This window comes from Canis lupus, chromosome 36 (assembly GCF_048164855.1).
Source record: "Canis lupus baileyi chromosome 36, mCanLup2.hap1, whole genome shotgun sequence".
Classification (NCBI taxonomy): Eukaryota; Metazoa; Chordata; class Mammalia; order Carnivora; family Canidae; genus Canis; species Canis lupus.
Genome location: NC_132873.1, coordinates 7,160,945 through 7,183,743, shown reverse-complemented (window position 1 = coordinate 7,183,743; position 22,799 = coordinate 7,160,945). Strand labels below are relative to the sequence as shown.

At 45.0% G+C, this 22,799-nt stretch overlaps 1 protein-coding gene and 2 long non-coding RNA genes across 3 annotated transcripts; 1 reads left to right on the top strand and 2 right to left on the bottom strand.

Annotated features, from left to right (window-relative positions):
• Positions 1 to 15,279: 15,279 nt before the first annotated feature.
• LOC140625894 (uncharacterized) lies at positions 15,280 to 17,993 on the bottom strand. The gene is made up of 4 exons (XR_012025166.1): positions 17,011 to 17,993; positions 16,801 to 16,927; positions 16,505 to 16,654; positions 15,280 to 16,424 (listed from the first exon to the last, which is right to left on the bottom strand). It is a non-coding gene; the product is annotated as an uncharacterized lncRNA (long non-coding RNA).
• On the top strand, positions 17,965 to 21,418 carry LOC140625896 (uncharacterized). Its single transcript, XR_012025168.1, has 3 exons — positions 17,965 to 20,022; positions 21,022 to 21,103; positions 21,338 to 21,418. It is a non-coding gene; the product is annotated as an uncharacterized lncRNA (long non-coding RNA).
• A 795-nt stretch (positions 21,419 to 22,213) lies between these two features.
• Positions 22,214 to 22,758, bottom strand: TNP1 (transition protein 1). The gene is made up of 2 exons (XM_072813574.1): positions 22,553 to 22,758; positions 22,214 to 22,413 (listed from the first exon to the last, which is right to left on the bottom strand). The coding sequence occupies exons 1-2, from the start codon at positions 22,689 to 22,691 to the stop codon at positions 22,385 to 22,387; spliced, it is 168 nt and encodes a 55-aa protein (XP_072669675.1). The 5' UTR covers positions 22,692 to 22,758; the 3' UTR covers positions 22,214 to 22,384.
• Positions 22,759 to 22,799: the final 41 nt, after the last annotated feature.

The window sequence follows — 22,799 nt, the reverse complement described above, 5'->3', positions numbered from 1 at the left end:
AAAACAATTTTCTATTAATCAATCAGCGAATATGTAATGACAGCTTCTCTGAGGCCATTCTTCAATCAGCTGATTTGGGGGATAAGGAAAAAACACTACTAAGACTTTTCAGCAAGTGTATGAACCTCTTGGATCAAGATTAATGCCAACACTATATGTAATTATTCACGTAGCTGCTCTTGGTAGATTATGGAGGTTCTGAAAATATGTCCCCCACCCATCATCAACCTTCCAGTGGCTCTGTGTTGTATGGATAGGTTACAACTTATCCATCCATTTGACAAATATTTATTGATCACATGCTACTTGCTAGAAATGGGAATGAAATAGTGGTCAAAGTGTTCATGGCCTCTGATTTCTCAGAGCCCACCTCTAGTGAAAGGAGAGAGACCAAAGCCAAGAACAGAATAACTCAATTATGAGAAATGCTGGGGAGGGAGCAAAGACAACTGAGGCAGCATAATAATGTTCAGAGTGGTGTAGAACCCAGGATAATAGGATGGGGTGGATAAGAAATGTCCTACAGTGAGGATGGGGCCTGGAGTTAAACAATGATCAATGATGAGGAACATGGGACAGGATGATGGAAAGGGAAAGAGGGTCCAGAGAAAGACAACGAGTTCTTCAGGTGTGTATAGCTACATGACAAACTACTCCAAAATGTAGTGGCTTAAGTGGCAATTTATTATTGTCTATGACAGCTCTGTGGGTTGATTGGGCTTTGCCGGGTGTCAGTTCTCACTGGGGGTCTCCCTTGCAGTTGTAGTCAAATGGTAGTTGGGACTGGAGTCATCTGAAGGCTCGAATGGGCTGGATATTCAAGAGCTTCTTTGCTGATTTGTCTGGTGTGTGGGTTGGGCTGGCTGGAATAACTGGAGGTTGACTATCAAGGTTCCCTCTTCATGTGACTTCTCCAATATGGTTAGCTTGGGCTTCCTCACAGCACGGAGGGATCAGGATAACTGGGCTTCTTATATGGAGGATAGCTTACTCCTATGAATGGGAAGGAGGAAACTTCCCACCTTGTTAAAGACTAGACTTAGATCTGGTCTAGTGTCACTTCTGTAGTAACCTATACATCAAGGTTGTCACAGAACAGCCAAGATTCTAGGACTTGGAGGATTTGACTCCCCTGGTAAAAAGGAGAATGACTGGTTTATTCAAGGAGGGAAAGGATTGATGGTGGTCATTTTAGAAACAAGCTGAGGCTTTGAGATATAAAAGGCTTGGTATCTTAGTGGACTAGAAAGACAGCCCGTACTGCTAGACTATAGTGACAGGGCATTCAAGATGAGGCAGGAATGAGAGGCAGAGCAGGATACTTATAGCTAAGCTCTGGTGAGGAATTTAGATTTTTTTAAAAAAGATTTTATTTATTTATCCATGAGAGATCCCAAGAGAGGCAGAGACACAGGCAGAGGGAGAAGCAGGCTCCATACAGGAAGCCTGATGTGGGGACTTAATCCTGGGACTCCGAGATCACACCCTGGGCTGAAGGCAAACACCCAACCACTGAGCCACCCAGGCATCACAGGAATTTAGATTTTTAAAAAGTGTCACGATAACCTTAATATCTTGTTCTCCAAGGGATGATGATCATAAAGAGTCTCTTTTCTTCCTTCTTCTAATCCATCCCCACTCTCAGCCATTAGGTTGTCTGAAAGTCCAGTATTGTCATGTGCTTCCACAGATCCCAAACTTTCAGCGAGTTCCCAGTACCTCCTGAAACAGGCACTGGTTTTCCAACCTGGGCTTTCACAGTCCTCTGCCACATTGTGCACTTATACATTGTTCTCATGTTTTTGCTCAGCCTGTCATTTGGGACCCCATCTTTCCCCTGAGAGGTGACTTTGTCTCCTTACCTCTGTGCCTGGTTGCATTAGTCACTTTGCTCATAACACCCATGACCCCATCTCTCCATATGTCAAAATCCTACCTTTCCTTTAAAACTAACCTCAAATATCACTTCCTCATATTGAATGGAACCCCTTGTTCCTTGAAACCTCCTACTTCTTTTTTTTTTTTTTGTAGATTTTATTTTTTCAGTCAAGAGAGGCATATAGAGGGAGGCAGAGACATAGGAGAGGGAGAAGCAGGCTCCCTGTGGGGAGCCTGATGTGGCACTCGATCCCAGGACCCCAGGATCATGACCTGAGCCAAAAGCAGATGCTCAACCATGAGCCACCCAGGCGTCCCGGAACTTTGTATCCAATCTTGTTGATTGGAAGGTATTGTTACAACTATGTGCATCTTGCCCTCACTTTCACGAGCCCATCCCCATTGACAATAGGTCTCTGTGGACAGAAAACATGACTCCCTTGCTTCTTCTGCCCCACAACCCCATGCCTTGAGCACAGCAGTCATTTAGTTGATGCCTGTCGAATTAAACCGTGGTTTCTCTGGGACACCAGCCTCCAATTGTCTCTTCCTTTCCCATGGCAAATTTCAGCATTCAGCTCCCGGCAACCCCTGGTCCATGGCCTCAAGGTTCCTGGCAGGGCTTTCCCGCAGGACTGAGGAACTGCCATTTCCCAGACAGCCTGGCCTACACCGGCTAGTGCCGGCTCCCAAGGAGATGGAGAGCTTCTGATTCTGCAGGCCCCCTGGCTCCTCTATTCCAGCTGCCTTGCACTTGTTTTCTTTGGCAGGAGGAAGCCCTCAGCCACCACTTCATCTTCCATTTATAGGCATATATGCATCTTTGTTATTCTTTTCACAAAATGACAGTGTTCTCCGCTCAAAAAAGAAGGAAAGAAAAGGAGTTGAGGGCTGTTGCAAAGCAAAGAAGCCATCTGATATAAAGCCAGCAGGGCTTCCTACAATATTTCTGTCTATATTGGAGAATGGAGGACATTCTTCCTGCCTCTACTGTTCTCTCCTCTCTCCTCAGCCTGTAGTATTAGTTCCTCAGACTTTCTTGGCAGGTTATCATGGGTGAAAGGAGGGCCAGGGCATGGGCAGTGGATATGGCAAAAGCTTGTCAATGGGACAAGAAAATGGGCATGGCTTCCTGGCTTGAATTCATGTCTACAGATTCTTGAGTCCTTCTGACACTGAAGTACTATGTGGCCAAGAGTCAAGCTCTGTGGGTTCTGGGTTTGTCCATCAGGCAGGCTACACCTGCACGTAAAAAGGAGGAATAATAACAGCAAATATTTATATAGTGCTTCTTCTAGGCCAGCCTCTATATTAGGCAGTTTTAAAATAGTAACTCATGTAAACCTCTCAAAAACCCTATGAAGTAGTACTATTATTATCCTGGTTTTACAGATGAGGGAACCAAGGCAGAGAGACATTAACACACCTAGCCTAAAATTCTTCCAATGATGAGTGGCACAGCTGGGATGTGAGTCCAGGAAGGCTGGCTCCAGACTGTGTCTAACCACTTACAATGCTGCCTTAACAGCTCATCAAATGAAGACGTTTAAATAACCTAACAGAATCACTTAGTCCTTACATACCCAAGTACACTGGAAACAAGTACACTGAGGGTTGTGGGCAAGAACTTGGACAAGTCTGAACCAGTTCTCAGCACAGGTAATTCAATTTGGTTCAAATTCTGTCTTTCCCACAGATTTATGATTCTCAGGCTAGTGTTTTGCACCTATTTGGAATGGTAGATTAGCAAAGGGATTTCCTGATGTATCCAAGAGCAACCTGTTTCTCTTGGCTCAAACTCATGGCCTGGGAATTCACTAAGTAACCAAATGATTCATTTCTTCTTCCCTTCATTCATTCATTAAACTTTGATATGTCTTCTGTTTGTAAGACACCATATGGGCACGAGAATCATGAATGGAAAAGAGAGAAATGGAATGAAATAGATGTGGTCTTTACCTTCAAGCTGTGGGTTTGTGTGTATATATACTTACAAGTAAACCTGAGAAGCCAACTGTATCTGTCTACATAGTCTTTTGGGTCATTTAATACTCTGTGAAGCACTAAATGTGGCATGTTTCACTGGTCTCCTGGAGCCTAGAATGCCTCACATTAACACTACCAGACTTCAAGACTTATTATAAAACTACAGTAATCAAAAACAGTTGCATTGGTGAAAGTATAGAAAAATAGATCAATGGAACAAAATAGAGAGCCCAGAAATAGATCCATACAAATATAGATGACTGCTTTTTGACAAAGGAGTAAAGGTAGTACCAGAGAGCAGAGATTTTTTTTCAACCAATTGTACTGGAACAACTGGACCCCACATGGAAAAAAATGAATCTAGACATAGACCTTACATCTTTCATAAAAATTAACTCAAAATGGATCATAGACCTAAATGTAGAACTCAAAACTGTAAAACTCCTCTAAGACAGCATACAAAAAACCTACATGACCTTGGGTATGGTGATGACTTTTTAGATACAAAACCAAAGACATGATCCATGAAAAAATGATAATTATTAATAAGTATAATAATAATCTGGATTATAATCTGATTTCATTTAATTTAAAACTCCTGCTCTATAAAAGACAATGAAGACAAGCCATAGACTGGGGGAAAATATTTGCAAAGGTGCATCTGATAAAAGACTATTACCCAAAATGTGCTAAGAACTTCTGAAGCTCAACAATAGGAGAACAAACAACTTGATTTAAAAATGGGCCAATTACCTTAACTGACACCTCACCAAAGAAGATACACAGATGGCAAGTAAGCATATGAATAGATGCTCTACATCAAAAGTTATCAGAGAAATGCATAAACAACAGTGTAGTACCACTCCATACCTCCTTCAGTGGCCAAAATCCAGAACATTGACAACACCAAGTGCTGACGAGGATGTGGAGCAACAGAAACTCTCATTCATCTCTAGTGGGAATGCAAAATAGTGCAGCCTCTTTGGAAGACAGTTTGGTAGTTTCTTACAAAACTAAACATACTTTTACCATACAATTCAGCAAATATGATTCTTGGTATTTACTCAAAGGAACCAAAAACTTAGGTCTACAAGAGACTTGCACCTGGAAGTTTATAGCAGCTTTACTTAAAATTGCCATGGCTTGAAAGAAACCAAGATGACCTTCAGTAGGTGAATGGATAAATAAATTGTGTTCATCCAGACAATGGAATATTATTCAGTGCTAAAAATAAATGAGCTATTAAAGGGCACCTGGGTGGCTCAATTGGTTAAGTGTCATGACCTCAGGGTTATGAGATCAAGCCCCACGTCAGGCTCCACACTAAGCATGGAGCCTGCTTGAGACTCTATCTCTCCCTCTTCCTCTGCCCCCCATTTTTTGCTCGCTCTCTTCTGAAAAAAAAAAAAAAAGAGCTATTAAGTCATGTAAAGACATGGAGGAACCTTAAATATATGCTACAAAGTGAAAGAAGTCAACATGAAAAGACCACACAAGTGCATTCCGATTATATGACATTCTAGAAAAGGTAAAATTATAGAGACAGTAAAAAGATCAGTGATTTCCAGGGGCTTGGGGGTTGGGGAAAGAGATTAATAGGCATAACACAGAGGACTTAAAGTTCAGTGAAAATATTCTGTATGATACTATAATAATGGATGCCTATCATTATACATTTGTCCAAACCCATAGAGTGTACACCCCCAAGAGTGAATTGTAATATAAACTGTGGACTTGGGCTATTACAATGTGTTGGTGTAGGTTTATCAAATGTAAGAAATGCACTACCTTGATGGGGAATATTGATAAAGGGAGAGGGCGTATTGATAAAGGGGGAGGGCATACATGTAGAAGCAGGGGGTGTATGGGAAATTTCCATACCTTCTTCTTAATTTAGTGTTAACCTAAAATTGCTCTAAAAAAATAAAGCCTTAAAGCCAACCAATCAATCTGCCCACCCTGGGACTCTGAACTTGAAAAAAATACTTTGTATCTATAACAGATACTAATTGGTTATCTTCCCAGCATCTGTTTTCCCTTCTTTACCCAATTGTCCAATTTTATTTGGGAATTCAATTGGTTTGGAGGATGATACTTTGCTATTGACTCAGTAGGAGCTTAATCAGATAGGCTATCCTACTTGCTGCTAATAATAATTCTTCCCCTTTTTAAAAAAAAGATTTTGTTTTTTTAATTTGAGAGAGAGAGACAGCATGAGAGGGAGGGGCAGAAGAAGAGGGAGAGAGGGAATCTCAAGCAGAACTCCCCACTGAGCACAGCTTGATCTCACAACCCTGAGATCATGACCTGGGCCTAAATCAAGAGTCAGATGTTTAACTGACTGAGCCATTCAGGTGTCTTGGCAATGATCATTTCTGAAGTGGCATATGTATTAAAGTAGTCAAGTCTGAGTGAGTTTCAGGGCTTTTGTTGTGAATGTTGGGACAAAGATGCTCCTGCATTTCTTCTAGATGTGAGTGAGGAAGCTCATGATTTTGGGAGCTGCTGGCAGCCGTCTGAAGAACAGTAGGGGAACCAGTGTTAAGGTGAAGTTGAAGTTAGGTCAGAGACATAGAAAGAGAAGAGGTTCTAAGTGAAACTATTAAAGCCAGTATATCTGTCATCTTTTTAATTGGAGGAGCCAATAAATTCCCTTTAAAGTTTAAGCTATTTGGGTCAGGTTTTCTTCTACATGAAGTCAAAAGACACAGCAGGAGGATGCATTGGCTCTTCTGGCACACAGTATTCTAAACATGAACAAACAACTTAGCCTCTTTAATTACTTTCATGGGTGCAGGTGGAGTAAAAAATAATTAAAATTTTTAAAACTTTTAAAAAGTTAATTCTTTTTCTGTATATCATTTCCTCTTCTGGAGAACACAAATGCCACCTGCATGGCTGCCAGAACCTATTGGTTATTATATTGGGCTGCATGGACAAGTGTTCTTAAAAAAATAGAGCAGAAGGCAGTAGAGGTAGAGATTCTGTATTTACATTTCACTAGCAGCTTTTCTTTCCATGCTTACTATCTTTAGGAAAACAGACTGTCTCTCCCTCATCCTTTTTCTTCGAGATTGAGAGGTTTGTGGGGTAGGGTGGAGTTTAAAGGGGAAGGTGTGAGGAGAGCGGTTGTAGAGTGTGGGTAGGAGGAAAGATTTTAATATAACCCCCAGAGATATCTCTCAGGGTTGTCTCTCTGTTTCATAGGAAGATAAACTGAGGCTTAGATTTGGATCCCTTTCCTATAACACTCAGACAACCCAGTAGCATTATAGAGGTTTGAGCTCCAGAGTCTGAACTCCCCCATCAGTCTTCTCTTTCTAGATGACCTCTTTGCTTCCTCCTGTCTTGTTCATTGCTTCCCCTAGAACCAAACCAGATGTTCTAGAGAAAGCACTATGCCAGCAGTCTAGGCGGAAAGGCCTGATCCCCTGAGATGCCATTTCCTCAGTTCACTGTTCTGAGCTGACTCTGGCTCCAGGTGCTTTTAAAAGTCAGGTGACAGGGTTTTAGGACCTCTGGGAGTTCCCTTCTGAAGAGCACAGAGGCAGATGTGACATGAATTATCATAAAGTTGAAAGGAGACTGAGGGCTGGGCCTGGCAGTCAGTAGCAATCAGTAGGAGTCTAAAAGATAGGAGCAATTAATGAATGGTGTATATAGCAGCATTGTCTCCTCTTGCTTCAGCTCTTGGAGTTCTAATAAAGGTTTTGGCTACTTTATAGGGACTGGGATTTTTGCCCCAGTAAGATTTCTTGTCTTTTATTTATTGAAAAGACAGGGTTAACAGAGCCCTTAGAAAGAACTGGGGCTTGGAAGGGGGTTGGGTATGACAAGACTATAGGGTGGAGGGGGTGGGGCATAGGAAACGACTTGGGAGATTGTGCCAGGAATAGTCACAGATGAATAAAGTTTGAGAGTTGAAAAGCATTTTTAGAGATCATCTCTCCTATACTCCTCATTTCATGGGAGAGGATGCTGATTGACTTCCAGAGAAGGAAGTACTTGCCCAAGAGTTCGATGTAAGCTACTGATAGAGACAAGGACCCAGGCCTCTTTACTTCCAGACTGAGTGTATTCATTATCTATTACTGTGTAAGGAATTACCCGAAAACTTAGTGACACAAAACCATGAACACATTATTTCATAGTTTCTATGGGTCTTAACTGGGTCCTTTGGCTCAGAATCTCTCATAGTCCTGCAATCATGGTGTTAGGAAAGGCTGCATCCTCATCTGAAGGCTTTCCTGGGGAAGGATCTACTTCTAAGCTCACTTGTCAGGATTCTGGTTTTCACAGGCAGTGAAACCAAGCACTTCAGTTCTCCACTGACTATTGGCCAGGGACCTCCATAAGTTCCTTGCCATATATCATTCTCTGCATGGCAGCTGACTTCCATCAGTCTGTATAAGTAAGAAAGCAAAAGAGGTGAGCAAGACAGCAGCCAGAGACCTTTTCTAACCTAATCTTGAAAGTGACATATATTCTTACTTTTGCTCTATCTCCTTCACTGTGACAAGTCACTACATGCAGACCATACTCCTGAATAGCAGGAGGAAGGGATCTTTAGGAGCCATCTTAGAAGCTGCCTAACATACCGAATACTTTCCACTATTATTTGCTGCCTCCTTCAGCAATATGGCAGAAAGTGTTGGGAAAGCAGAAATCTAGGAGGTGGGTGTTCCATTCTTCTCTGCTTTTGAGTTGGAGAAAACATTCTTCTCCTCAAGGAAGGTAGAACAAGAGTTAGAGGCAGAAAGGACGCTTTAAACCGCAGAAAGACAAAACCATAATAATGGTAAATACTTATTTTCCCCTAATATAACATTTTTTTATTGTTGGTTAGTTGTTTGGTGAGTAAGATAGAAAAAAAAGCACAGGATTTGATTTAGAATCTGAAAACTTTAGTCCAGTTATGCTCTGTAACCCCAGACATAAGTCGTTTATCCTAACGGAATCTCATCTGCTCATCTAATCACTAGGATAGCATGCCAACTTCACAGAATTAATTGAATGAAATGTAATACCCTCCAAAGTCAACAAAATGCTTTCAGATAAAATGACTTAATAGCAATGTGTGTGTTAGAAAGTTGAATGTGGATTTACTTTCCTGGTGCACCTAGGTCTAAAAGAATGTGTGTGGTAGCCAATGCAATAGTGCAGGAAATAGAAATAAGTAGCAGGATTATGGGGGAGGGAGCAGCCAAAATTGTTATTATTTTCTGTTTATGTGATGATGCATTCATTTGCTAAGGCTGACCTAAAATACCACGGACTGCTTAACTTGAACAACAGGAATTTATTTTCCTACAGTTGTAGAGGCTAAAAGTCCAAGATCAAGGTGTTGGCATGTTTGGTTTCTTCTGAGACTTCCCTCCTTAGCTTGCCAATGGCCACCCTCTTGCTACCTTTTTTTATATGGTTGCCTCTCTGTGCACACACATCCTGTGTGTCCAAATTCCCTCTTCATATGAGGTTACCAGTCAGATTGGATTAAGGCCACCCTGAAGGTCTCATTGTAAATTAATCACCTTTTAAAAGGCATTACCTCCAAAAACAGCCACATTCTGAAGTATAAGGGGCCAGGGCTTCAATATATGAATTTTGGGAGGACTACAGTTCAGCCGTGATAGATGAAGTATCAAAAAATTGAGAAACTGAACTAAAAACTTGGGCAGCCCGGTAGCTCAGCGGTTTAGTGCCGCCTTCAGCCCAGGGCCTGATCCTGGAGACCTGGGATGGAGTCCCACGTCGGGCTCCCTGCATGGAGCCTGCTTCTCCCTCTGCCTATGTCTCTGCCTCTCTCTCTCTCACTCTCTCTCTCTCTCTCTCTATCTCTCATGAATAAATAAATAAAATATTAAAAAAAAACTTATGAGAACTAATAAGAGATCAATAGGGCAGTCAGATATGAAATAAATATCCAAATATATAGAGAGCTTTATTGCATACCAGTAATACCTATTAGAAAATAAAATGAAAAAGAGACTCCATTCACAGTTGTTACTCATCTTCAGTCCAGGAGCATTTTCACATATGGCAGCAAGGAAGAGCATCTTTGTGACTCAGGGCTTCACTTTGTCACCTGGACATAGAAAGAACATAGCTTGCAGCCAGGTCTCATGAAAGATCTTATAAAAATATTCCAAACCTCTTGTCCTCAAACTTCTAACCCAGAGCATGCTGCTGCTGGATGAGACATAAATGCCCCACCATCCTTCTGGGTCCTCTATTTTCTTATAGGTAGGACACATGTCCTCACAAATCTCCCAGTCCAATTCGCTCTGCTCCAATACAGGGACATATTACACGGGAAATATTAAACCACCCCCACCCCTGCCAAGAACTTTTTCTCCTGGCAACCACATTCTGAGTGCAGAAGCCAGTCTTTACTTTCCATTTATATTATTAAAACCTTCATTTGAACAATTTCCTCAGAACAAAGAGACTCTCTATACTAAAGGGCTGTTGATGTTTCCATCTTGTGCCAGACAGAAATTGCTTGCAGCTTGAAGAAATTAAAAAAAAAAGTTAATTACAGAAGTAATATGTAATAAAATTCAAACAATATAGATAAATCAAAAGTCTTCTTTGTTCACCACTTAATTTCATTCTTCTCCCCAGAGATGATCACTGTCAACAGCTTGGTGCAAATATTTTAAAAATGTACAAAGTTGTGTGTGTGCGTGTGTGTGTGTATGTAAATATATAAATATGCATAGGCATATATATGTGTGTGTTTATCCACACACACACACACATGCACATACCCTATTTTTACATATAAAAAGTTCTAGCCTCTTAAAGGGGATCCTTCTGTAGGTACTATCACTATTTGCTTCTTTTCCCCATCTAATAATGTGTCTTGGAGATCTCTCCACAGCAACACTGGTATGTATATGTGGATTTATGCACATATGCATTTATATCTACATTTTAGAAAAAGATTTTATTTATTTATTTATTTATTTATTTATTTATTTATGAGAGACACACAGGGAGAGAGGCAGAGACAGGCAGAGAGAGAAGCAGGCTCCATGCAGGGAGCCTGATGTGGAATTCAATCCTGGGACTCCGGGATCATGCCCTGAGCCGAAGGCAGATGCTCAACCACTGAACCACCCAGGCATCCCTTATATGTACATTTTAACTGCTACGGAATGTATCACGGTGTAGATGTCATTTACTTTATTTGCTGAGTCCCCTGTCAGACTTTACAGCAGGCTCACTTTTATTAGTTAAGTCACTCTGCAAAAGAGTCTTATTAACTTTAAATGTTGCCATGAATATTATTGAACACCCCCTTGTGTAGAGATAGAAAGATTTCTCTAGAATAGATAGATGTCTACAGGTAGGTCTAAGAGTTTGGCCATTTGCATTTTTGATGGATAGGCTTTTAAACTCTTTTTTTCTTTTTCTCTTTTTTTCTTTTTGGTTTCTACTTCTTTTACCTTTCAGAGTCTGAAAAATCTTAAAGGCCTGAGTCATCCTGAACAACCCAGATGTAGCCCTGTGTCTCCTCTCACAGTTTACAGGTTCCTATATGATTTGGCTGCATTGCTTGGTCGGTCACAATATTCTTCTCAGACTAGACCTTAGAACCAGGAACTGGCTCCTTACTCATGTTCTAAATTGAAAGCTTTCCCTGCAGAGAAATCAGCCTCATGAGACTGGTCTCACTTTTCTGCTTAAAGCTCAAAATCTCAGTATACACTCTGTACACTGGAGGATGATTTATAGGCACACGGCTTGGTACAACTTAACACAATCAGAATAAAAATGTCAGGCTTATGTTTCATTGTCTGGCTGACTTCACCACCTCTCTTAGTCTTGAGTCTGGAGGATGCTAGGTGATGGTCTTTCTGGTGGTTTGGACCTTCCCAAATTCAGGTCCAAACTTTTCTCCCAGCTGCCACTTTGGCCACTCTTAGTTCCTCTAGCAGAATTTTCGGCATTCCGGTCTTCCCCAGGCCTGCATTCTAGAGCAACTCCCTCCAGTTTGTTCTTTCCACTCAGATTAGTGTGAGTCTGAGCTTTGAAAGACACCCCTCCTCTGCCCCATCTTCTAAGGCAGAACCACATTATTTTGCTCTGACAGCCATACAGCTTTCTACATCTCCTCTCCAGCTCCCGACTCAATCCTCTTCAGATCTAATCAGTTTTCTCAAACACTAATTAATGGTTGTAAAGTGACTGCCTTTGCAATGAGAGCCCTCGGGCCTCCATGAGAAATTTAACATAACTGAGAAGGGATGTATAGTTAATAAATTCATGTATGTGATAATTATTTTTTATGTGATTCAGGTGGATGTAAGGGATTCTATGGGCAGTGAGAAAGAAACAGGGATGTCTGGGTGGCTCAGTTGGTTAAACATCTGACTCTTAATTTTGGCTCAGGTCGTGATCTCAGTCATGGGATTGAGCCCCTCTTTGGGCTCTATCCTTGGTGGGGAGTCTGCTTGGGATTCTCTCTCTCCCTTTCCCACTGCCCCTCCCCCTGCTGGTGTGCTCTCTCTCTTTCTCTCAGGTAAATAAACAAATCTTAAAACAACAACAACAAAAACTCAGAACCATGACCTCCAGCTTCAGGAAGCTTACGGAGAATTATAGTAGAATAAAATCATGAATATGAAAAGACATATCAAAGACTACGCGTGTGTGTTGAGAGTATAAAAGTGGGTGTGAGCTAGCCAGTGATGGAGGAGCGGCCAGGAGGGCTACCCTAACAGCACCTGCTACTTACAGGTCTTTTTTCCTTTTGTCAGAACAAAAGCATTCCGGGCTCCAAGACCCTTTCATTGCTCCTTTCCACTCCACCATACGGCCTTGGCCCTCAGGTTCTTATGTAAACAGAAGAGGCTGTTCTACAATCCCTTCTAACTGCCATATTCTTCTCTCTTTGCTTCTATCTTATGGGAGACATCTGTGGTCACTTGTCAGCAGCGTTTATCTCATCCATGTGTCCATCTATTCAACATGATTGTTAAGCAACCATGACATACCAGGCACTAGACAAGGGGCGGGACACACAGTGATGGACAAAACCTCATGCTACCTGCCCTCATGGCAGTGTCCAGGTCTCAACTACCAGTTTGGGTTCATGGAGCCCTCCCTTTCCTTCTTTAGCCAAATGGACACATTTAGAATGTAGATGTTATGGACTCAGCAAAATGGGGAACTTCTGGTGGGTACCTGAAGGGCCCAAGACAATAGTCTGCATCTTTCAGGTACTTAACACATTCTTGGCAAATGGTACCAAGGACCACTCTTTCAACATAAGTACTGGCATAACATAATGGCCTTTTACTCCATAGATATTTATGGAACACTGGCTGCTGTCTTGGATGGCTGTGGAAACGTATAAAGACAGTTCTGGGTACAGAGTAGACATTCAATAAAACCCCCTTTAGTGGGGAGGACATTGTTCCAACCCGAGTGATCCGAGCTGATGCTGGTCTGTCTTCAGGGAAATTATGCTCCATTAGGGCCCTGAGACCACATCTCAGTGGCTATATTATTACTGTATTCAGGGAGGTCTGCTAGAAGGGCAAACACAGTGAGCTGGAAACGGAGAGGTGATAAAGCCCATTCATTTCTAGCCAGGTTGATTAGGAAAAAATCCTGGGAGCTGTGTTTTAAAATATGGGAGGAATGTTAGAGAGGTGATAGTGAAAAATGAAAGAGGTCTCCTTCTCTCCTTCTGGAAGGGAGCCTTCCCTCAGTCTCTGGCTTGATTACCTTGCAGTTGAAACCAAGGAAAGTCAAGTAGACCTAGGAGAGAAGATGCCCTCTTGTCTCTAGGACCTTTGGGGTCTTGCTCATTTGCTCCCCAGCTGTTCGGTAGAGATGAGGTGCAGTCTGTGCTGCAGGCAGAGAAAAGGAGCAGATGGCCCCAAGAGGAACTTCTGAGAGCTCTCTGATGTTTTGAAAGTCTATTAGTTAAAGAAACCAAGGCATGCAAAGCAGGACCTCTTTAAGACCAAAAGCTTTAAAAACGAATTTTAATTAATGAAACTGTAAGCTGAAAGAAATGGGGGAAGAGACATCTCTCTTTTTCCATCTTTGCTCTTTGTCTGCACCTGCCCCCAGCTCACAGGGGCGCCTCCGCCAGCCCTTGCAACACCGGGGGCTGGGCATCAGGCCAGCCTTTCTTAGACGAAATCCAGGCTGCCAGGTCACCCCGCCCACCACACTTCCCCCGGCTGAGGCCCACCCCTCTCCTGGGAGACACAAAGGGCTTCTGTGACTCAAGCTAGAGCTCACAACCCTCCTCTTTCTTTCCAGCAACAGGGTGAGGTTGTGGGGAGCATCTTGAGGAGGCAACCCTGGCCTGACTTGCTATGTTACAAACAGCATGGATGTTTCCATTCCTCAGTCCCTGGGGCCACTGCTCCAGACCTACACGCCTACTCCACTCCAGTATAGACCTTACGCAGAAATACCAGGGGTCCCTGTTTGGCTCCAGCTGAAGTTGAGGGCAGGGGTAGTCTGGAGAGGAAGAGAATTTATAAAACACTTGCTCAGGATACATTGGGAATGGTACAGCTTGTTTTGCATATGGATCCTCTGAAGAGCCTCCTGGTGATCCCAGAAGGAGGTGTTCTTAACCCAATTTTACTCAGCAAGCGACAGACACTCAGAGATGTTGCACAATTTGTTCAAGGTCCTATAACTGTTAATGTGGTTGTAGCAAGACTTGAGTCTAGAACTGGTTGATGCCAAAGCCTTTGTTTTTTCCTGTTAGAGTTCGTTGCTTAGGGTTTGAAATGAACAGCCTGGATTTTACCAGGTCAGGAGAGATGAGAAATGTCTGCGCCTACTTCTCCCCATCTCCCACCCCCAAGGATCCTAGGCTACTCCTATCAAAATACCCCTTCGCCTTGGACTGACATGGTCTGGTGGCAGGAGCCAGAGACTGTGACGGTGAAGGAGGCCGCACAGAATAGAGTGCTGGGCCTGCCACCAGAAGCGTGTTTTTTCCAGTCTGGAGGACCCCGTTCTTCCCCCTGTGAGAGAAAGGTGGTTGATTGGACAGATTGCCTGATCTTCTCGGGTCTGTTTCTTAACTCTGAAACACAGGTCATAAGATAACTGCCAACTTCATGAGGTTGTGGTAAGGGTGAAGCTAATATGTACAAAGCTATTATTATTATTATTATTATTATTATTATTATTATTATTCCTGGGTGTGAAACTTTCCAAAATTCTATTAATTTAAAACAAACATATGGGAAACACATACTTAAATCTGGGTGCCACCACTTTCTTTGATTTTCATCTTTGTGTGTGTGAGTGTGATAAAGAGCTGGGAAAGGTGAAGGTTGGTAATGTTCACTCCTCTGTGGTGCTTGCTTGGATCAGGCCCTGGCTTAGTAGGCTCTGCACTAAATGAAAAGAACAGAGAGTATGGGGGAATGAGGAATTACAGACGGGAGAACCTAGGCTAACCCTGTCCAATTCAAATATAATGACCGTTGCGTTTGTGACTTTCAATTTTCTAGTAGCCACATTTTAAAAGCAAAAAAAAAAAAAAACAAAACAAAACAAAAAACAAAAGTAAATTAATCTTGGTTCTTTTATTTAATTGGAGCCATCTAAAATATTATTTCAATGTACAACTTATGTCAAAATTATTAATGAGATATTTTACACTTACATTCTTTTGTTCATAGTAAGTCTTTGAAAGCCAGTGTGTATGTGACAGCCAGCACACCTCTCAATGTGACCTAAGCCATGCTTGAGGTGCTCGGTAGCTGTGTGTGCCCAGTGGCTCCTAGACTGGACTGCATAGACCAACCCCTCTCAGAAGCTTCTATCTGCTAAATCTTCCAGAACATGTCTTGCTGCCTGAGTATTTGGAGTGGAAGGAAAGAAATCATTCTTCTTAGGAGCCAGGCAAGGGAAGAAGGGCCTCCTTGGTGCCCAAATTGGCATCCCTGTGGTCTTAACTTTCAAAGAGCTCACAGTCTCCCTCCCAACACTTCCCTACAATCCGTGACTCCCAGGCACCATTTACTTTTGCTGAGGCATCAGAGTCCCCCTAGCAGCAGCCCTAGATGTAGCTCCGTGACTCTGTCCTTGCTCTCCTGTTTGCTGCTAATTCGTTCAATAGAGCGAAAATGTTCTTTGTGGGGGGAAAGTGGAGTTGAGAATAAAGCCCACCTCTGGTTCTGGCAGCGAAAATAAAATGTAATCTGTGGGTTCCAAGTTAATTCTGTGTGTAGATGGCAGTTTCGCCTGGCTGCATATGGTAGAAGGGTTCATGGAGGAAGGGATTCGAGAGGTGGCTGTGGTGCGCTCACACATGGCTGTTTTCCCCACTAGGCGGGACCCCTGGAACTGTATGCATCGTAGGGAAGTCACGGTCTACACTCCGCAGTGAGCATCGCTGTACCCGGCTGCCTGGCACACATCTGCCCTTCTTTGGTGACTGTTCCTCCATTTGCCTTTCAGGACCAACCCTGCCCTGCTGCAAACCCAAACTTGACCATCATTTTCTGTCTCCTGGGACCTTGACTTTTGTAGGGGAGTGATGTAAGAATGGAAAACAATTGGAGCCACTGCAAGGCAAAGAGAGCGGTTTGACTTTCTTCTGCTTTTGGCCTGGCTCCCATCATGAGGCCCAGCTGCCCAGTCTTACCTTCTATTCTCCTAGCAATCCCACATCCTTCCAGTAGATTCCATTTCTCCCCTCTTTTAATTTAGCTGGGATCTATGTCTGTTGCTCTCGACCAAACACAAACAGATGCCCACTTTGAGCAGCAGGTGGACTTGTGGTCTGGCTCAGGCTCTGTAGCCAAGAAGAGCAAATAAATAGAAAAGGAAAAGAAGGGGGATTAAGTCATCAAACCAGAGATTGCTTTGCTGGCCTCCAGTGGTGGCAAGGGTGGGAGGGGGCTCTCTGTTTCCAGAGCTTTTTCTCCTCCCCTCGCTCACTTCTTACGATATCCCTGGGAAGTGTGATCTGCACGTTAAGTGAGGCGGCCTGCCCAATGGCTCAGAGGTGGCACAGAAAGACCTTGATCCAGACTCTACGTGTGATGCTTGCCACTGCTTTCTGTTCCTAGGACAGAAAAAATCAGAGAGATGGCCACTACTGGGTGACATTTCCTTAATTGTATTCTTTAGAATTGTAGGACTTCTTACCATTTTAAGAATTGGAAGGGACTCTTGGAGAGAGGCACAGAGAGAGGCCCTTATTGCCACGGTAAGTCTGGATGGAGATGAGCTGGAACCTACTCTCCGAGCTTCCAGTGGAGTGTTCTGGGCTCCTCCCTACTCACAGTGTGGTCCCTGGACCAGAAGCAAGAGCATCACCTGGGAGCTTCTTAGAAATGCAGAATCTGTGCCAGCCCCGACCCCCTACCTGGCCTACAGAATGAGTTACAGAATCTGAATCTGCATTTTTATCTGATGCCAGGTGGTTCTACGCATGTGAAAGTTTCAGAAGCTTTTTATATACCCGGTGAGATATTAGTGCTTTGTGTTCCTGAAGGAAACAGTAAGTCAATACATCAGGGTCTGGTGTCTAGTCCTGTGAGGAGTTCCCTCTTCTTGAAAGCTTCCATTTGGAGTCACTTTTGAGGAGGATCCCTGCAAATTGTGAAATTCAATCTCTTTGTCTTTTCAATAAAAGCCACCTGTGTGTTAGGCCTGAGGACTTTATAGCTAATTAATTACAGAGATACTTGCCTGTTGCAAATGGAAAAACTTAACATGATCCTAATCGGTGAGTTTATTAATCTATCCCTGATCCTTTTGACTGACATCCATGCTCAGATTTTATTCTTCACAGCCTATGAGGTTAAGAGACGGATTCCCTGATTTGTTTCCCAAGAAACAATGGCGTTCGTATGTCCTGATGTGACCCTTCCATCCCGCCCTCGTGGATGGTGTGGCCCTTGCTCCCAGGAGTTTATAGTCTGGAGTTTATAGTGTATAGTTCTAATGGGAGAGAAAAAATTGTTCTCAACTGCTACATTTTACAGGAGAGCAAGACAAACCACTAAAAGTTGTGAGACCTGGCCTAGGCCAAAGGGCCAGGAGAGACTGAGAGGAGGTCACAGTGGGAGTCTGGAGCTTTCTGAAGAGCAAGGGAAAGCCTGCCTATGGGTGCAGGGCCCAGCCTCAGCTGTGGGGCATCCTGAGGCTGAGGCAGGGGGCAGGGTCCCGAGTCAGGGCCGGACAGGCACAATGATACCGAAAGACACAGTCCAACTTACTCAGGGCTGTGATTCATAGCAGCTTATATTCTTACAAGCCCCTGTGAGGTGGATCTTGTGACTGACGTTTTACAGATGAGGAAGATGAGGCTAGCGGAGGATGCAAAATTCAGCCAAGATCCCATGTCGGGTAAAGGCAGTGCCCAGGTGCGTTGCCTTACCCTGCTGCCGGCCCGGAGGTGGGTCACTTGAGCTTCCGCCCGAGTCCAGCTGGGTTACAGTGTTGGTGGCACAAGGCTGGAGGTAGAGATGAAGTGGCTCCAGCTGCCGGAGAGGAGGCGTGCCAGGCTCCGACTACAGCAGGACTAAGAGACATCAAGTCACAAAGAGGGAGGATTGGTGCTGAAGGAATCCACGTGCTGGACCCTTCTCCCTGGTATAATGCTGCACAGTGAGAACTGTCACCTGTCCAGCCTCGGGGACACTGAGCTAGCCAAGTGCAGGAGTGGGTTGGCTGCAGGGCTCAGCTGAGGGTGAGGTCTCTAAGGTTGGACTCATGAAAGTTTGGAGACGGAGAGTGGCTTGGGGGGGTCCAAGAGTGAGGAGAGGCTCTCTTGAAGAGGAGTAACCTGCTTCCCCACTCATCACAAGGCGAGTGACCAAGACCTGTGCTCCTGGGGGCTGGCCATGAAGACCTTGCTCTGTTGGGTTCTTGTCCAGGACACACCTGGGGAGCGAGGGCTCAGATTCCAGAGCCAGACTGCTGCTCTCCTCTAGTCTTGAAGGACAGAACCATTGGGTGCCCCGACAGCCGAGCCCCAGGCCATGTCTGACTTGCCCTGACTGCCCCCAGGGCATGCGGAGTCCCCTCCCAGCTGCCGATGCCGGACCTTCTCTTCAGCACAGGCCTGAGTGTTTCTCCAGAACTTCCTGTTTGCCTGCGCTGCAGAGTCGCACGGGTCCTACCCAGGGTCATCTGGTGCAGCCCCAAGTGAGAGATGGGGGTCAGCCGTGTTCTCCCCACTGCTCCTCTGGGTTCCGTCCACCCACACAGCCGGGTCCTCTGGGACCACTCTCATTGCACCCTAAGGCCAGGGGAGCAGAGGCCCTGTATCCAAGTCAGCTCCCAAGAAGGTCAAGGTGACCCAGAAGGGCTTCTGGCCAAGATCCTTTACTTTTCTATTTTTTATTTATTTATTTTTTGACTTTCCACAAAGGCCAAGTAAGTGATGACTTCAGGACATGGCGTTCCAGAAACAACTGGAGGGAGGAACAGAGTCCCCCTTGCTCGGGGAGATGTAGCAAAAGTACCAAGTACCGAGAGGGCGAGATCTTTGAGCATCACGTGGTCAGAGGACCCCTGTGCTGGTTCAGCTCCCAGGGCCTGCCTGGTGGGTGCTGAGCTTGCAAGGAGCTGTCAACAGAGAGGCAGAATGAATGTTCCTGGAGGGCAGGGACTAAATCAACACTCGTGCTGGAAAAGCTCCAGCATGTGGGCCTGGAAAATGTTCTTGCAGCAAAACAGAGTTTTCCGGGCGGCTGCTATTCCTTTCACAACCTGACTGAAGTCACTAGGCGAGGGTCTGGCTGCCCTGACTAGCCTGGGGCTGTTCCCCAATTAGTTCGATTGTTTCAATGCTGAGAGAATTATTGAAATACAACAGTGTATTCGAACATTCTGTCTGGGGAGAACATGAGTCTGGCAAATGATGGGCAAACAGGCTTTTGAAGCCGAGGGTTCTGGAGCCCTGAGGTAACTTGGTCTGGGGCCTCTCCGCTGGTCACTTCCTGAAGAGACCTTGGTCTGTGACGAAGCATCAGACAAACAGGACGGCTAACGAAGAGAGTTTCCTTCAGAGTTGCATTAGCTACCACTCCTGACGCCCTGCGAGGCTGGGCCTTGGGTTCTGTATCACCGGGGACCCCTGACCTGAGGGCTTCCCGCCGAGTTTGGCCAGTGGAGGCACCAGGTGGAGACCCGTGGGCTGAGGGAGAGGTATGTTGGGATTTTTCCAGTCTGTTCCCACTTGGAGGCAGCTGCGGCCTCCCCGTTCCTGCATCACACACACAGTTGGGGCTCTCGTGGGGCTCCTGGGACACTGTTTTGCTCCTCCGCTCCTTCAGAGCTGCCCTTGCCAGCATTGTTGCTGTTCTCGCTTGTTCCTGACTCCTGACTTCACCCCTTTGCACCTGCCCACTGCTCCACCTTTTCTGGAGCAACTTTGGTCAAGGGTCAAGGCAGAAGTCAAGGGTCTTGAGTTGAGGCATTGGAGTGGTGGGCGGTGAGCTGGGCACTGGGCAGGGGAAAAGGAAAAGCAGGCCGGGGGTGGGGGGCCTGCAAGTTCTGCCCAAGCTCCTCTCTTAACCAGAGCAGCCTGACTGGGTGGCTGGGGAATATGAGGGCTTCGGTCCCATGTGGGAACCTGAGCTGGGTCCCTGATGGACGATGCTTTGTTCACCTCCTTTCTGAGCCCTGGGTCCCGCACTGCCCTGACTCTTGAGTATTGGTCTCTATCAAACATCTGGCACCCAAACTCCATCTTACTGTGTCCTCAGAACCCAATAAATTCGTCTATTTATATCCAGAGCAGCAGAAGGTTGACATGTCGCAAGGATCCCTCAAGCTTTCTTTACATGGAGGAAAGAGAACTCCGGGAAGGCAGCTGACGGCCCTCACATTCTCTCGTGCCCCCTGGGAGCTCTGCCTCCATGTAGGGAAAGCCTGTCATTTCTGATTAGGGACGGCAGGGCTTTGTGCAAACCCGGAGGGTTCAAAACAAAACAAACAAAAGGGATATTAGAGGAGGTAAAACCGTGGAAGATGAGGGAGTACATTTTATATTTTTTAGATATTTTTTTCTCTTTACGAAAGTAGAAACTGGAGGGAAACACAAGTTTGAAGAGTTAGGAGAGTCCAGAAGTGTCAGTAAAACCGTGGAAGATGAGGGAGTACATTTTATATATATTTTTAGTATTTTTTTTCTCTTTACAAAAGTAGAAACTGGAGGGAAACACAAGTTTGAGGAGTTAGAAGCATCCAGAAGTGTCGCATCCAGAAGTGTCTGTCTTAACATCAGGTGAGATTTTGCTCTGAAACAGTGTGCATTCACTAGGGTTAGGAAACAGGAAAAAAATCTTTGCTCCATGACCTAGACGTTTTCTGTGGCTTGTGTCGCCACATCTGACCACCCCTGTATCGCCATGTGGCTCCTAACTAGTGGTTTTGCCACCTGCTCCCTCGCTGGTGAAAACTTTATACCCACGGTCCTCTCATTCCCTCTTCTCCCTTTTCCTGATTGCTTCCCCTTCAGGATCCCAAAGGCATGGCTTGGTTTAAAGGGGAGTCTCAATGCCACCTGGAGCCACCCTGGTACTGGCTGCTACCTTGGAGGTAACTCAAGCAAAATATCCCCTTAGTGGGGGGATGTTGAGCACAGGTGCTGGATCCCTGGCCAGAGATATTGGCTGGAGATATAACCAAGGTGTGATATAAACACACCTGGCTGAGGTTCATTTATGACATCACAGGTGCACCAGTGGATCACACAGGCAATATCCCTGCTGACATAGGGTGAACACCATGTTGGCTACCCAGAGTGTAAAGACCTCGAAACTAGGGCTAAAAGTAAAGCTAAGAGACAGGTCCCAGGTGTGGAGACACTCTGACCATATGGGTGACCATATGGGTAGGACTAGCAGACTGTTAGAGATGGGGAGACAATCCGGAAGGCCAACAGTCTGCTAGTCCTACCCATATGGTCACCCATATGGCCAGAGTGTCTCCACACCTGGGACCTGTCTCTTAGCTTTACTTTTAGCCCTAGTTTCGAGGTCTCTCTTTATATTTTACAGCTCAGAACTGGCCCTGCATTTCTTCCAGGTGGTCTCTTAGCACTGGTCCCTTTCTATGGTGGGGAGGGAGATCACACATGGAAACAAAGACCTGAGTATGGTGATGGTGTCCAGCCAGTGCTGGGGCGCATGACCTGAGTATGGTGATGGTGTCCAGCCAGTGCTGGGGCGCATGGGGAGAGAGTCAACGACAAACGACTCTTGATATTTTCCAAGTCCTGTGATTTCATACCTGCCAATTCTCTCCCAACCTGTTGGATGGTTTCATACCTGCCAATTCTCTCCCAAGTCTGCCCAAGCCCATTTTCCAGCCAACAGATCAAAAAGAAAACATGTTCAGTTTTCACAGTTTTATTGAGATGTTAAGAAGAAACAGCCAACATATACATTCCTCATTTCGTCACGATTGGCATTTAACCCACACGATAGGCTCTTCTCTGGCCGTCATCCTCTCTTTGCTGCCTGGTGCTGTGTGAAGTCCACCAGGACAGAGCCCACGGGTGGCATCACAAGTGGGAGCGGTAATTGCGATTGGCTGTAGGGGAAGGACAGGTTTGCAACAGGGACAGCAGTTGGAACGTCCCCATTCTCCTCTTCCTGCCCCAGTAGAAATTAAACAGGAAATTCTCCACGAGGGAGGGCTCCTGTTTGATTGCTCGCCTGCTCATCCTTACCATCATCGCCCCGTTTCCTACTCTTCACGCTGCCCTTCCGGTATTTTCTTTTGCTGCCACCTCTCTTGACTCCCTTGTGAGGAGCTCGGTTCTTGCCCCTCCTCATGCCATGGCTCTTTAATTTGCGGCTGGTAGACATTGTAATTTCTGCCAAAATGAGGGGCTTTGCAGGGCCGGGAGGCCAGGAGTCTGGGTATTTAAGGCCTTAGCCATTGTGACTGTGAAGGGGTGTGGCTTAGCAGGTGGG

Bases quoted from the DNA above. Each gene is read 5' to 3' on its own strand.
- TNP1 (XM_072813574.1), bottom strand. From the start codon at position 22,691: ATGTCTACCAGCCGCAAATTAAAGAGCCATGGCATGAGGAGGGGCAAG. The intron at 22,414-22,552 runs GTAAGGATGAGC...CTTCCCCTACAG, and splicing joins TAGGAAACGGGGCGATGATG to CCAATCGCAATTACCGCTCC.